This window comes from Medicago truncatula, chromosome 1 (assembly GCF_003473485.1).
Source record: "Medicago truncatula cultivar Jemalong A17 chromosome 1, MtrunA17r5.0-ANR, whole genome shotgun sequence".
Taxonomy (NCBI): domain Eukaryota; kingdom Viridiplantae; phylum Streptophyta; class Magnoliopsida; order Fabales; family Fabaceae; genus Medicago; species Medicago truncatula.
In genome coordinates this window covers 38914587-38930503 of record NC_053042.1, presented here as the reverse complement: position 1 = coordinate 38930503, position 15917 = coordinate 38914587, and the positions used below count along the sequence as shown (strand labels likewise).

General features: G+C 32.2%; 2 protein-coding genes and 1 long non-coding RNA gene across 5 annotated transcripts; 2 read left to right on the top strand and 1 right to left on the bottom strand.

The window, feature by feature from the left end:
• Positions 1-4930: 4930 nt before the first annotated feature.
• On the top strand, positions 4931-9078 carry LOC25484599 (uncharacterized). Of its 3 annotated transcripts, none has more exons than XM_013613456.3 (15): positions 4939-5159; positions 5280-5331; positions 5495-5614; positions 5745-5804; positions 5902-6018; positions 6535-6618; positions 6707-6825; positions 6929-7030; positions 7154-7270; positions 7377-7445; positions 7534-7600; positions 7688-7741; positions 7904-8005; positions 8102-8140; positions 8559-9078. In XM_013613456.3, exons 2-15 carry the CDS (start codon positions 5302-5304, stop codon positions 8652-8654), a joined length of 1176 nt encoding a protein of 391 aa, XP_013468910.1. In that variant the 5' UTR covers positions 4939-5159; positions 5280-5301; the 3' UTR covers positions 8655-9078. The 3 variants fall into 3 exon arrangements, with proteins under 3 accessions (XP_024637338.1, XP_013468910.1, XP_024637335.1); XM_024781567.2 differs by having other exon boundaries at positions 4941-5159; positions 5899-6018; positions 8559-9066; XM_024781570.2 differs by having other exon boundaries at positions 4931-5159; positions 5280-5614; positions 5899-6018; positions 8559-9066.
• Positions 9079-10377: 1299 nt separating this feature from the next.
• On the bottom strand, positions 10378-11015 carry LOC112421144 (uncharacterized). The gene is made up of 2 exons (XM_024781573.2): positions 10841-11015; positions 10378-10747 (listed from the first exon to the last, which is right to left on the bottom strand). Exons 1-2 carry the CDS (start codon positions 10907-10909, stop codon positions 10520-10522), a joined length of 297 nt encoding a protein of 98 aa, XP_024637341.1. The 5' UTR covers positions 10910-11015; the 3' UTR covers positions 10378-10519.
• LOC25484598 (uncharacterized) lies at positions 10755-11318 on the top strand. Its single transcript, XR_003011207.2, has 2 exons — positions 10755-10915; positions 11008-11318. It is a non-coding gene; the product is annotated as an uncharacterized lncRNA (long non-coding RNA).
• Positions 11319-15917: the final 4599 nt, after the last annotated feature.

Sequence of the window (15917 nt, the reverse complement as noted above, 5' to 3'; positions counted from 1 at the left end):
TGTCGTTTTGTCTTGAGATTTATCCATGTTGGTCGATGGCCACTTGATATGGTTTTTGGTCGGAAATGTTTCTTGAGCCAAATGTCTTATGAATTGTTGTGACCATTCTTGTATGACTAAGTGAAGTTGTATGAATGAATGATTGTATTTTGGATATGATATTTATCATGAAATGTGTATGCTATCTTACTTAGGATGTAAGAAATGCTTGAATTGGTGAAATTATATGTGATAGTTGATGTTGAATAACATTGTTGATTATTGATGATCATGTTGATGTGGTGATGAATGCTATGATTTAATTGTGTATGGACATGTTTTCTTGATAATGCAAATGTTGTGGAGATGAACAATATAATTGGGTGTTGTCCTATATATTGTGGTGAAAATTGTGATTGTTGTCGCATTATTGAGTCTTGTTACATGTCCATGCATCATAGTCGTGTTGAGATTGTAGTTGTAGAAGGGTTGAACTCTTTTACTTATGAGATTATGTAAGACGGGTGTGAAATCTTACATACGATGTTTTTGTTGCATCGAAGGTGACGACCTTGAGGTGATCCGGTACCACATGCATTTATGTGTCAATAAGTGCATATCATGACATGAGTCTTATTTGGAAATGTGAATGGTGTTTGGTGATTGTGTATGAATAATTGTGAATTGATGTTTGTTCATGACACACGTGATTGGTGATTATTGATGTGAGATATTGTGGTTTGATGTATGAGAATGTTATTATTGATCAAGTACATGGTGTTTAAATTGAAATATTCATGTTAACTGTTATTTGAATTATGATGATGTAATACCTACCCCCAGTGGTTTTGACCGCCTACCTGTCTGTATGGATGGGTAGACGTTGTGCAGGGACAGTTGCTTGGTGAGTCTTTTGTGCTTGGTGGATATCGGGAGCTTTCTCCGATATCGGTGTTAGGGTTTAGTTGGCTCTGATCTAGGCTTGTTGTGTCGGTCTAGATTAGCTTTTGTTGGACTTTGTTATGTTTGGAGATTACCCTTATGTTGTGATTTTGAGATGCATCTATGTTGATGTAGTTATTGATTCATTACATGTATATGTTGAGTACTCTGGTTTATATTCCGCTGCGACTGTTGAGGTTTATATACATGTTTATTGGTTCTGAATTTTGAATGATGGCGTAGCCTCTATTTCTTGAATAAATGCATTATTCGCATGTTTAATTGCTTTAATAGAAATATGAGTGTTACAATGGGAGTGGAAGATCTGGCCATGAGTGATTTAATTGATCATAATGCACATGTGTGGCGGACAAATATCATAAACGGGAAAGAGATGTGCAAACTATTGCTTCTATGTCCATCATCAATGGGGGTGGAAGTGGACAAACATCTACGGAATTTTACACCCCATGGTGAATACAATGTTAGCTCCGCATATCGACACGTCATGGAAAATTTAGTCGATAACACGAACTTACGTGTGGAGGGCAGCTGTACGAAATTATGGGATCTCAAAGTACCCAAAAAATTGAAGGTTTTCTTATGGAGGGCGGCGTGTGGCTGCCTACCAACAAAGTATTGTCTCCAAACACGCAGTGTTTAGTGTAGGTTCTATGAAAATGATTGCCACATTTTCTTTAGTTGTGAGAATTTAGAAGCAGTGTTGGAAGCGACAGGGCTTTGGCATATCATCAAAGATAATCTGGAAGTAACAGACGGATATGTAACTCTCTTCATTCAACTACTCGAACAACTACCTCATCAATAACTCCTTATTTTTGTTATGACTTTGTGGTGCATATGGAAGAGAAGAAATCAGAAGGTATCCGGGAACATGCATACTGCAGGGCAGAAGGAGAAAGCAATTCTATCAAAACAATAAGCCATAATCATGATAATTGGAGCAAACCGGAGGTGGGAGAGGTCAAGTGCAATATTGATGTAGCAATCTTCAAGGAACAAGGGTGTTATAAAATAAGCATGTGCATCTGAGGATGTCTAGGAGAGTTCATAAAGGTAAAAACAACTTGGTTCTTTGGATTACCATAACCACACGAAGCGGAGGCACAAGGCTTAAAGGAAGTGATAAAATGGTTTGACAGTTTGACAATGTGGGTCTATATAAGGTGTCTATCAAACTTGATTACAAGCAAGTGGTTGACAACATAACTAGGAGACTCAACACCAATTTCAAGTTTGACGCAATTATTGATATTTGAAAAACTTCAGTTAGAACCTACCAAAACTTTAAGAAAAGTTTCATTAGAAGACAAGAAAATAATATTGGCCATTTGTTAGCAATGACGTCATTATTTTATGCTAGTTCCCACATTCTTGATAATATTCCATCTTGTATTGAGACACTTGTTATTAATGAAATAAATCAAGTTTGTAATGGTAAAAAAAATGTTAGCACAATAAAAAGAGCGGAAAGATGGACGCGTGAGTAGTGTTGATTGTTTGACATTATTACTTTTTTATCGTTTTTATTTAAATTAAATCAATTTTGACATGTTTGAGTGAAGTTGTTTAATTAATTGGGATATAAACATTGGATTAATAAGGGTAGTATATATAAACTATAGCTTTAATCACTGATCGTAGTTTAATTAAAAAGAGAACGGGAAAAAATAATTTTTAAAAAGAAAATAGTCTTTTTTTTTTTTGGTCAAGGAAAATAGTCTTTTTTAGTTAGAATAGGGAAGTGGAGGTAAAAATAGTTAATTTGTCTAAAGATTATGTTAAAAAATAAATAAAAATCTAAGTTTGTTAAAAGGTAACGGTAAGGAATAGAAGTTTCAGAACAATTAAAACTCATCTATTTATAACAAAAAAAAAAAAAAAAAAAAAAGATTGACCTTCTATTAATAATATATCAAAAAAATAAAAATTAATAAATTATGAAATTTTAAAACGCCAAATAATTTATTTAACATAAATAATGTCAAATTATAATAGCTTAGAGTCTAAACCATTGGCAATCGATCAACTTATTTGTTGTGAAATGATTCATCCATTCTGAAGTGATTTTAAAAAAAGACAGTTTGACAAAGTACTCCATCCGTTTTTAAATATAAGTAAATTTTACTTATAATATAGACCACATACGTCATTAATTGAATTGAATGAACCTAAAAAATCAAATTTATTTATATTTAGAAACGGATGCATAATAACAAAGACCGGTTAAAGTAGCAATTTACCATAGCTTGCAATTGCGCGTCATCGTATGAAAAAGCGGAAAAGTCCAAACTAAACAAGTCAATATCGAGAGAATTATTCCTACACAATAAATAAAGCCTCTAAAAAAAAACTCCTACACAATAACCTATGCAATACGCCAATTCCAAACCGAGGGAATAATTAATTCCTGCACAATAAATCTATACGACCATGTCTCTTGGGGAAATATACATCTATATCTACTCTAAACCGTGTATTAATACGCTCTTGTTAATGTGTACTACATACTCCTCCGTACTTTTTATTAGAAACAAAAGTGAGAATTTTTTTGGTTCTTTTTATAAAAAGATCGATCAAGTTTCAAGTATGTCTGAAGCTAAATTTCATTTGTGTCCTTATTGATTATGAGAGAGAATATTAAAAGTAAGTAAGTTGATGAAATAAAGAGTAATTAATTTAAGGGTATACATATTTTTTTTTTAAATGTAGAAGTGTATTAAATGAAGATGACTATTTTCAATGTATTTTCTTGATGTTGATGTTTTATGTCTTTTGTTTCTTGTATAAAGGACCAGATAGAGTATATTTAATAAGGATTTAAACATGGAAATAGTTGATAATTTCTATGCATAAAAAAAAATTGTTTTTTAATGTTTCAACGTGCTGAAAACATAAATCTTAAGATAAAATTTTCACTTTAAATTTTTTCTCATACTTCCTCTGTTTCTAATTATTTTACTTTTTAGTTTCATTCAATTAATGATATATATGATTTATAATATAGATCACATACATCATTAATTGAATGAACCTAAAAGTCAAAATTTACTTATAATTGAAAACGGAGGAAGTATATGATAGAGACATTTGTTAGCATTTCCTTATATCATTTTATAAAAGGAATATAACCTTTTGGGAAAAAAAATTATCCCACTTTTACTCTTCATTTAAAATATTTTATTAATTTTATATATTATTTAAATTATCAATAAAAATAGTTTGTTAAATTTTATTAAAATAACAACAATATACGACAATAGAAAAAACAATCTACAACACTAGCAATTAGACACGGTAAAAAAAAACTTTATTTTGACATTATATAAAAAATATTGAGTTTTTGTGTAATGTTTCTTTCCATTTTACCCTTTACTTAATATATATATTTTTTGGTAGTTTAGTGGCTAGAGCTCACACATTTTAAATGTGGAAAATTGAAATGGTCAGATTTCGAACACCAACCCCTAAAAATAATATCCATTATCCAATATGCATATCAACTTAACTAAACTCACGATGATACTTAATATATATATATATATATATATATATATATATATATATATATATTTTATCATTTTATCGTTATTTATCAATAAACATACAACTAAGTTCAATAGAAAAACAAAATGACAGACAGACAGTGTATGACGCGAGTAGACGAGTAGTGATAATAATCCTTTTCATTTTCTATTTTTTTTTTTGTATATTTTAGTATTAGATTAATCCTTTTCAACTTATTTTTAGTCAATGACTAAATTTGAGCACATGGTAATGTGCTATCGTGCATCACCCCACCAATAAATATTAGTTACATGACGATAATATTCCAAATTTCCAATAAAATTAATTGACGTGACGAATGGTGGCATAAAATACGGTTTATTTTGTTGCTACCGAATTAAATAAATTTAATTTAATTAAATTAATTTCTAAAAGTGGGACCAAGAGGCAGAATACAGAAGGACCAAGAAGAAGTTAACAATTTGATCAGTTTTGAGAGAAAAAGGTGTCTATGTGTGTGTTTTTTAAGGAACAAACAACGTAGGTAGTTTCAAAAAAATTAAAAAACAACCTTATAGTTTGCTATAAAAACAGAACAAAACACGTTTGATGATGTTTTGTTTCTGCACTCCGTGATTTTCGCTTCCCGCTCCTTTCGTCAACCAACTCTCTCTCTTATCTTTAAACAAAAGATACATTACATAAATAAGGTTTATTTTTTCATTTAAACCTTATGAATTTGAATTACGTTACGTTTATGATCATTTATAATTCTTCATGCTAATTCTACCATAAATAATAATAATTGCATGTTGCTTATCTTGATTCAGAATCAACAAACTGAATTTTCCAATGCCAGATATTAAGTCATCACCTGCTAGGGTACGTAACCTCTTCTTTTCTTCCTTTCATTTCTTATAACCGTTTGTTATTATGCAATGAATTGTTAAGAATATATGAAAATACGAATCAAAAATTTTGACATAGGTTTTCTATTTTTTGATATTGTTAATTTCTCTAACCTTGGATTTTTGTTTTGAAGCAGACGGTTTTGGCTGATTCAAATAGCAAAAAGTCATGTTTATATGTAATCTTTCCAGGGGCACTTTTATTATTTGTTGTTTTCTTTTTCACAAGTTCAATATACTCACAAAGCTACAGAGAGGTAAATATGTTCTTTTTTCTTTGATAAAATTCAGAAACCTATGAATTTGACTTTGACTTTGACCGAGTAAAATTTGTGTTCTTCCAAATTTCTAAATGGTTGGTTGGTTTATTGATCTTGTGTTATGCAGAAACTATCAAGCTTCAAAAATGGTGTAGGTCAGAATGTGCACACTTATGATAAATGCAGGGTTTGTTTTCTCTTAATACTTTTGGTTCTGTCTCTTGATCATGTATTATTTTGGATGTTTAGGTTTGGTGCTTATATCTGTTTATCTTGTTTAGTAGAAGCAGTGCAGGCCTAGTGGAAGTGAAGCGTTACCTCAGGGTATAGTCTCGAGTACTTCCAGTTTGGAGTTGAGACCTTTATGGATGTCTAAGAATGGTCATCATTTTCAACTAAATGTGAGTTTCACTACTCAAATTTATGTCTATTATTTGATCCATGAAGAGAAAAAACTTCTTAGAGTAGTTAGTGTAAGGAAAATTGTTTGAGTTGTTATTTGTGTTTCTTCTTTGGTCGTAATCCTCCGGTTCCTAAGAGAAATGAACATTGACAATCTGAAGTTCGCCTGAGAGGTAAGTAAAGTCCGATCAAGGATTCTTTCAGTCAAGATTCGTACTTGGATTCTCAAGAACAATTATCTTGTATCGTGTTTCTGAGTGCACAATGTAAAGATGGCATATGGTTGTCACGGTTTTAAAAAATGTTCTGTGACTCTGATTTTGGTGAAGCATCAAGTTTTATTTATGTATCTGCAATTGAGGTCGCTCGACCGACTGTTTCTTTGCAGTTTCAAAGATTGCGACATGACCGTATTTAAAATCTTCATCACTATAACATATGGTTGCAGTTTCAACTATTACATTGATTCGTTCAATTAACATTCTCATGTTTACTAATTGCTCACATTTGAGCAGGTTAAGGTAAAGCCATCAACCAGCCTGTTTGCAATGGCGGTTGGAATAAAGCAGAAAGATTTAGTTGACAAGATGGTCAAAAAGGTCCTTCAATGAGTTTTGTCCAAATTTCTCATTACTAATACTCTGTTTAATCCGTGGATCATGACCCTCTTTCTACACCAAATTGCAGTTTCTAGCAAGTAATTTCACTGTCACGCTTTTCCATTATGATGGAAATGTCGACGAATGGAAGAAATTCAAATGGAATGATGATGTCGTTCATATATCGGTAGTCGATCAAGGCAAATGGTAAGTGTCTAAGACCCAAGTGATTTCAGTTTTCACATTCAATTTCCATATCCAATTTTTGAATATCACTTATCTTATATGTGTGCTTGTTTTCAATGACTAGGTGGTTTGCGAAGCGTTTCTTACATCCCGACATAGTTGCTGAGTATGATTATATTTTCCTTTGGGATGAGGACCTAGGAGTAGAAAACTTCCACCCTGAGAAGTATGTACAATACCATTTTAGTTTTGCTTAATCACAATCATATAAAGTTTGGTTCAATTGGATTTTAATTTTCCTAAAACATTAAAGATTAGTGTTTGACATTTTTCCTTTATGATTTTAAAGGTATGTTTCTATTGTCAAAGAAGAAGGGCTTGAGATATCACAACCAGCACTTGATCCTACAAAGTCGGAAGTTCATCATCAAATTACCGCACGTGGTAGGAGGTCAAAAGTGCACAGGTTATCAATAATCGCATTTCTCTATTTGATGAACATTAATGTTAATGTTGCTATTCGATAGTACTCACATCTATGGTGTGCATACTTTTGGTCATTGTGTTCACAGGAGGACATTTAAAACTGTTATTGATGGTAAAGGCTGTGATGGAAGTAGCACTGCTCCTCCTTGCACCGGGTAAATAATTAATTTTTGGCAATGACAATTGAATGTGGATTTCCCTTCATTTTACGCAGTTGAAGAAATATGAACTAGTTTGTTTCAGGTGGATAGAAATGATGGCTCCTGTTTTCTCAAGAGCTGCGTGGCGTTGTGTCTGGTACATGATTCAGGTACACCACTTTGTTTTATCAATGTGATTGTGATAGCATTGCTTTGTAAAACACATTTGTGTTTACCACTTGCGGTTTATTTTACAGAATGACCTGATCCATGCATGGGGACTAGATATGCAGCTTGGCTACTGCTCTCAGGCAAGTTATGTATATCGATTTCATTATTTCACAAAATTTTGAACTAATCACTTGTTCTACCATATGCTATTTCAATTTTGTGAAACAGAATTTCAACAAACTGCTATTTTTTGCAATCCATGATTGAAAAAACTTCTGACCTTGTTTATGTACGATCAATAGGGTGATCGAACAAAAAATGTTGGTGTTGTTGATGCCGAGTACATTGTCCACTACAATCGTCCCACTCTTGGAGGCACAGATGACAAGACTACAGTAAAAAATGTAGTATCTTTGACTTTAACTTTGCAGAAATGCTTAAGTTTTCATAAGATTAAAATTTCACAAACTGAGACTTATAAACTGTTACTTGCATTGCAGGTTTCAGATTCATCTCAGGAAAAGGATCATAGAGTTGATGTAAGTTTTACTATGATGTCACTATTTGTCAATTAATGTCACTTTCTGAATGTCCCTAAGATAAAAGGACATTCATGTTGCTGTCACTAATTCATTCCAGTTTAGAATCATTGTCAAATACAGCTAGATCATATTCTCTTTGAAAAAACTTGTCCTTTTGGTTGGCTTGTGCTTAGGTTCTGTTTGATTGATTAATATTTTTTCCTGCACCTTCTAGAGTTTGTTGCAATAGCCAACACAAAATATAATCTTTTAAGAGTTTGAGAATGACTTCTGACCCTCAATGAAAATGACTAATAGCTTATCCAATTAGCTTATATATTTGAGATTCTTCTTAAAAAACGTGTCATACAATTATTAGTGAAAAAATGTATCATTTTCTCTTATTTTAGTATATATTTTTTTGGAGGGGGTGCAGGTAAGGAGACTTTCTTACAAGGAATTAGATATTTTCAAAAAACGTTGGGTCAAGGCGGTTAAGGAGGATAAATGTTGGGTGGATCCATTTCAATAGCAACATGTGTGCATGAATTGAAGTCATAGTTAAAGTGATGTACATTTTGTACAGAAAAAAACACACCATTTATCTGAAGTGAAGCAAATGCAACTCACAACTACAATACAACAATTGATTATAATTGAGACAAAGACACTTTGGAGAGTCTCAAAGGGCATCATGGTATGGTTCAGTCAGTGGATTTTATCACATTTTTATTCAATTAAGGTTTGAAGTGAAATAAAATAAGAGAATGTGGTAGTTGTGATTAGAGAGTAGTTAGAAAGCTAGAAGTGAGTTATTTAAGTTTTTTTTTTCTTGAGAAAACTTCTTCAAGTCACCTATTCTCAATTTAAGATGTTTTAAAGGTGATTTAATAAATTAATTGATGTCAAGTTACTCAAAGTGCATTTGGAAATTATTGGTTTCATTAACTTTTTTATTTAATCCGTTCATATTTCTGTCTTGATGATTACTCTATTCTCAATTTCTTTTTTCTTCTCTTCATGATCCTCGCTTTGAGCTTCTTTCATGTGATCAATTGTTACGATAGTTAAACTGCACCAATTGGCACGATCGATTGTGCAGATGTCTATTTTTTTACAATAAATTATTGCAGTATTTTTCCATGTTATCTAAATGGTTGTACAAATATTATTTCTTTTATAAAAATATAACCCAAATAAATAGCGTAGAAATAGGGCGTCGATTATTTTTTAGATATTCAAATGTATTTATCTTCTTTTGCAAACATATTAAGAGAAGAGAAAGTCATAATCTCTTTCTCTCCGATGGAGGAGGAGGTGGGAAGGTCGTAGTGGCACATGGTTCTCATACAATTATAGAGGATGTTGGGCTATTTTGAAAATAATAATGTTTGGTAAAACATTATTTTTGATTAAATTAGAGTAGCTTAGTTGTCTAATCTTTTATAATATTTTTCCTTAATCACTCTTGGCATAATCTATATTGTTGAGTACAAGTCTCGTGTTGCAATTATTTATAAGTATATATGTTATGGAATGTATGTATGCTTCTTGTCATTCTTTTTTTATTATTAAATTAGAGTAACATGGTTGTTTCATCTTCTCAAGACTCAACTCTCCAAAGTCCAAACCAAAACAAAAAGGCAATATTCATGCTTTCTTATGGCATTATTAGTATCAAAAGAGAAGCTTCAGAAAAGAGAGAATAATGCAAAGACTAATTATGAAACACATGTGGCATGACCAATTATTAGTCTTATTACATTGATACATATATGACCAATTATGAAACAAATAGCCAAACAAGGTTAAAAAATTATTAGGTTTTCAGCTAAGACAGCCTTGATTCACCTATATAATTCTCACCCCACCTTATACTCCATCTGTACTCAAATAAAAGAACTTCATGAGGTTTTTCCTTGTTCATTTTTATTGGACCTCTTTCAAGTTTTCAATTGTATTTTTTTATTTATTTTTACAATCAAACTCTTAACTATGTTATGTCTTTTTCTGCCGCCTACAATAAAATAAGAGAAATGATATTTGTACAATCTTTTTTGACAACTTTTATACAACTTTCTGTCTCATACTTATATTATATTATTACTCTCTCTCTTCCTTTTTATCTCTCCATTATTTTTAACCAATAAAAAGAGAGAAAAATGAGGTTGTCATGAAAATTGTTAGCAAATGGTTGTTCAAATATCATTGCTCATAAAATAATATGATCAAAACATAAACTTATTCTATCTATTAAAAATTAAACTTGTAAAATAATATCAATTGCTAACAAACTTAATACAACTATCAATTTTTTTAATTATAGTGATTTAATCACAAACGTAACACCTGAAAAGATAAACAATTCTTGAATTGACATTAGGAAGTTGAAAACAACTAATGATGGCAACCAAAGCAATTACAGGTCTTAGGGATGAAGGAACAAAAGCCAAAAGGCTTATTTGGAAGGTTACATGTGAAGACATAGCAACAAGGAGAGGCCAAGCACAACCCTTTGGCACCACCACAGCAAGTGCACATTGCACATATCTGGAAAGCACCCAATTTCCTCCTGCCTTCATTCATCATCATCATTTGCATGGTATCTGCAGCTCCATTTACCTCCTAATCATGAAAAATTATAAATTTCAACTACATGTTTTTATACAATTTATTTGAATTTTTGGGTGTGGGGAGAAAAAAGAGAAGAAAACTCACATTCACATTGGGTGAAAAAATGGACAAAATCATGAGAGATATGATGAGGCCACGAGTAGAAGTAGACATATCTTGGTAAGTGTTTCTTTGGTTAGTGCTTGCTATGGAGAGTGAAGGTTTTTTTATCTGTTAACTGAAAATTGAAGTACTAACAGCTAGCTTTGCAGATTCTTGAGTTGGAATCTGAAAAGGACAGAAGAGGAAGCATAAGGACAATGGTTTCCTTTGAAATCAGTGACCATGGAGAGTGACCCCTCTTGTCTCCATTCTTTCTTCCCTTATTGTTGGCATAAAAATTATAATGCATTTTGTTAAAAAAATAAGAGATAACTATCTCATTGACTTACAGGTTGACCTAGTAGTAGTGTAAGCTTGAGACACACGAGTGTACTTCTTTTTAGATCTTAAGTTTGAATTCTTTTTGTGCTAACAATTCATTTGTTAGATCAATTGATGTAAAATTTTAACCTGACTTCAACTAACCCCCCCTCTTGTGGGAAGCATGATTGGTTCCTTAGCTTAGTCGGTTCTTAGATCATATACCAAGTTTCTAAAACATGATAAATATATCAATATAAAAGCAAGTGCAATAATTATGAATGGCCACATTTGCTTAGTTATGAACAATTATATTGACTTGACTCATAGCAAACTTCATGTGTGAATTGTGATTGGTTCAATGTTTCCCACTGCAATCTCACGTCCCAATGTTCTTTTCACTGTGATTTCAAGAAGCAACAAAGACAAAATGTAAAAACTCACTGTTGTGAATTCGGATCATTTGTTAAAGGGTTATGTTAATCGATACTTCCAGGATACGGGTTAAGAAAACTAAAAAAAAAAAGTTTTAAAATAAAAATGATATTTTATTGACTTTTAAGAAATTAACAACACAATTTCTAATACAATCCATACTATACTTGGTTCTTAACTAGTGCCCGGGGCACTAGTTAATATTACCCTTTGTCAAAACCAACAACAACAAAGACCTCGAGTAAATAACAATGACAACAAATAATTGTATCTATGCAATAACAAACAGCTATTAGTAAAACAAATCTATAATCAAAGGCAAAGAATAAATATAGAGAACAGAGGAAAAAAACACATCAAAACATAGTTTGAAAGAAAAAAAAAAACACTCCTTAACGATGAAAACTACACAATTATAAATTACAACTTTTTAACCGTGATGATTATGAAATTTAAATTCATATAATATTATGGTGAAAATTTTGATATTCATTATTTGTTACTATGACATTGATTATTAAACCGGAGTAAAAAATAACTAATGATTAAACATTTTCTTTTACCTTGAATTTACAATAAAAAAAATTTGGTACTACCTTTGTTCTTGAATGTTTTTCGTTTAGCTGTCACTTTCGTTTTGACTATTATTAGTGTAGATTGTCGGGTTATACACAGGTTTTTGTCCTGTAAATCAGTTCTCTTTATCACAACTTCGTCCAATAATGAATTTTCGTCAGTACATAGTCATATTTAAAGTGTTTGTATTGCATATAAATTCACGTGAAGAACTAACTTCATAAAAAATGGCGAACTAAAGTTCAAATACGGGGAGAAATATGCACATAGTGTGAATATAGAAATGTTATAAATAATGTCTTGGTAATGACATTGGAAATTTATGCATAGGTTGGGGTTCAACCCCAAACACCTAATTTATTCATCTTAAAAAGGTGAATTTGTTACCACTAGATTATTGAGAAAAAATGTTACAAATGATTAAATTTAATATCATCTAATAAAAAATTTGTTTAAGAGTGAGAAGGTTTTCCAAGGTCACAACCTTTAAACACACACATAAAAGAGAAAAACAAAAAAAAAAAATTATATATTTATAAAATAATTAAATGATATAATTTTATGTGTGTATTAAAAAAAAAAATTGTAGTTGTAAGTTGTAACCTACTAAGACCATTTCCAATAGAGGAGTCTTCATATTTCACAAGACATAGTACTCAATAGGTACCACAAGACATTTCACTTTACGTTGGAGTCATGCTTTTTTAATATTAAAATGCAATGATATATAATTATGTTTAATGATGTGTTTCGTCCTTGTAATTAGCCGTCATTTAAAAATTAGTCCATGTAATCGCTAATCCTGACAATTTACCCTTGCATTGTTTAATCATTTAAAATTTCGTCCTTTGACCAACTTAATCACTACCAAGTCATCAAATTAGCAAAATGGCATGGGAATGGACAAAAATACCCTCGTCTTTCTTCTTTTTCCTTTGAAGCATTGTTCATCTCCTTCAATTTTCCAGAAACAAACCATGAATCCAACCAAAAAAAATTCCACAAGAACAATCAAACACGTAAACACCAACTTTTTTTGAATCTGAATCCACCACTATCAACATCACAAATTCGAAATCCCCAACACATACTCAAACCGAACTCTCCACATCCAACATAACCCATTTTCGATTTCTTTGTTGGAACAAAATATGTTTAACATTAACCCATAAGAGTTTTGATAATAACAAGGTATTAAAAATTGTCAATTGGATATGCTAATATTTGTTCAAGTGTAAAAGACTATAGACAAAATTTGACATCTTAAAAAGGTCTTAGAAGAACAATAAAGAGCAAAGGAAGCTTAAAGCGTCTGAAGAAAACTGCTCCTGAAGACAAAGTGCTCATGAAGTGGTGACGTCATCAGAAGCAAGTTTATCAGAAGCCAAAAATCACCAGAAGCTGCAATTCATCATGGGATGCAACTTAAGGCTTCAAAAGTTGTTTAATGGATCCAACCTCGTCTAAAGATTGCAGAAGACTAGAAAAGTAAAGCAACGACTATTTTGAAAGGATTTGAAAGCATTGGATGCTTGATCTTCAAAGAGCGTTGACAAAGTACGTTTGTACGAAGTGTACAACCACTACCTCCACTACTCTGTTTTTGTCTCTGCTACAAGACAAGAAAAAAAGCTCTGCCTGCAACGACGTTCCTTCACAATGGGAATGCATTTGAAATTGATCCTTCATAAGACAATAACTATATCAGACAAAAGACCATTGGTGATTGATCAAAGCTTCAAACGACTCTATTTTGAATGTGCTGGCAATTCAACGTCTCTTTCACACCTCTATATAAAGGAGTGAAGACTCATAGTTACAAAATAGAACAATACCAAAAATTACAAGAGTCAAAACTCTGCTGAAATTGTTCTGCACTCAAAGTTCACTTAGAATTTCTTATCAAAGTTCATATCTTAGAAATTCTAGAGTCTTAAGAGTCTGTATCTGATTTGTATTGTGAACACCACTGATTGTATATCAAGTGTTCAACCTCAAACATTTTTCTTTGTAATTCTGTTTGAATTTAGAAGTCTCTTGCAGTTGTGCTTGAACATTAAAAGTCTCTTGATTGTGTTCAGGAGCATAGGAAGTCTCTTGCAGCTGTGCTTGAGCGTTTGAAGTCTCTTGCTAGTTTTAGCAGTGAGCAATTGTAATCAGATATTACATAGTGAACTCTCCTTGGAAGTGCAAGGGGGACAGAACTGACTTCCGGTTTGTGGAAGTAACCTGTATAAATTGTTTTGTGTCTTTCTTCTCTCTTTATCTCTGTTTATTCGCTGCAATTAGTTCTGAACATCACTTCAGAAGTAGAACTCTATCTGTTTCTGATCAGTGTTTTTCAGCTTAGGAGAAAAAGAAGAAAAAGCCAACACAATTCAACCCCCCCCCCCCCCCCCCCCCCCCCCCGTGTGTTTTTCGCACCTTCATTATTTCCCTCAGCCAAAAAAGTTTTGAAATTGGGGTCAGAATTAGAAGGAGTGCGGCTACAACAAATGGAAATTAAGGGTCTCTGTGTTCCAATTTTCCAATAAATCTTACAAATCCAAACCTCAACAATAACAACAAACACAAATCATCACTCGTACATAAAAAACCAGTTCAACAACAACAACAAAACTCGACATCGTTACTGTTCAACACCTTCGTTTTCGTCGATGTAATCAACGCCGGTGGCTTCGAGGATTTAAGCTTCGACGAAATGACCGATTCTGACAGGGGAGATGACAGGAATTGAAACGGAGTGTTTGATGGATTTGATGAGGGAAGGATCGGTCATACGTTGTTGATCGGAGACGGTGACGACACAGGCGCCGACTTGTTCGACCATTTTGGCTTGGTGGAGATTGGTGACGTGGAGAATTGCGCCGCCGCATAGGGTTTGGGTGAGGGATAGTTTGAATGAGTATGGGGTTTAGAGTGGGTCGGTGGTGATTGCAGTGATTTTGTAGACTGTGACGGTGGTGTTGTTTGCAGATACAGTAAGAAACATGAAGAGAAAAAGAATAAGGATAGTGTTGGTGATTGTTGTTTGCAGATACGGTAAGAAGAAAAGAGAATGAGAAGAAGATGAAGACAGGGGTAAAAATGTCATTTCACGAATGGATGATGAGGATATTTTTGTCCATTCCCATGCCATTTTGCTAATTTGATGACGTGGCAGTGATTGAGTTGGTCAAAGGACGAAATTTTAAATGATTAAACAATACAAAAGTAATTTGCTAGGATTAACGATTACATGGATCAATTTTTAAATGACCCTTAATTGCAAGGACGAAACACATTATTAAACCTATAATTATTGATAGATAATATAAAATTATTAGTGTTACCCATTTAGTAAAAAAAAAAATTAATGTGTTGGATTGGAAAAATTGAGTGTTTATCATGTATTATTATTTCCCAAAAAGATGAAGTACTATTATTAAAAAATATTCTTAAAAAAAAATTATTATTAAAAAATTATAAATAAATAATGTATACACGTGGACAGATTTTGTACTTAAAAATGGGTTTGTTTGCCAATTATTTCTCCATTGTCAAAGTTGACAGAAAAATTTAACGACTTATCAAGTTGATTTCTTATATCATACTCTTAAAGTCAACAAAAAATCACTGACAACATCTTGTCAAGTTAATTTCATGTCATGCAAAGTCTTACTTTGACGAAAATCCTTGACACACTTCCCAAAAATCAAAATAATTTGTTGTGACACTTCCAATTTGGTTGATTGGTATATGAAACTGA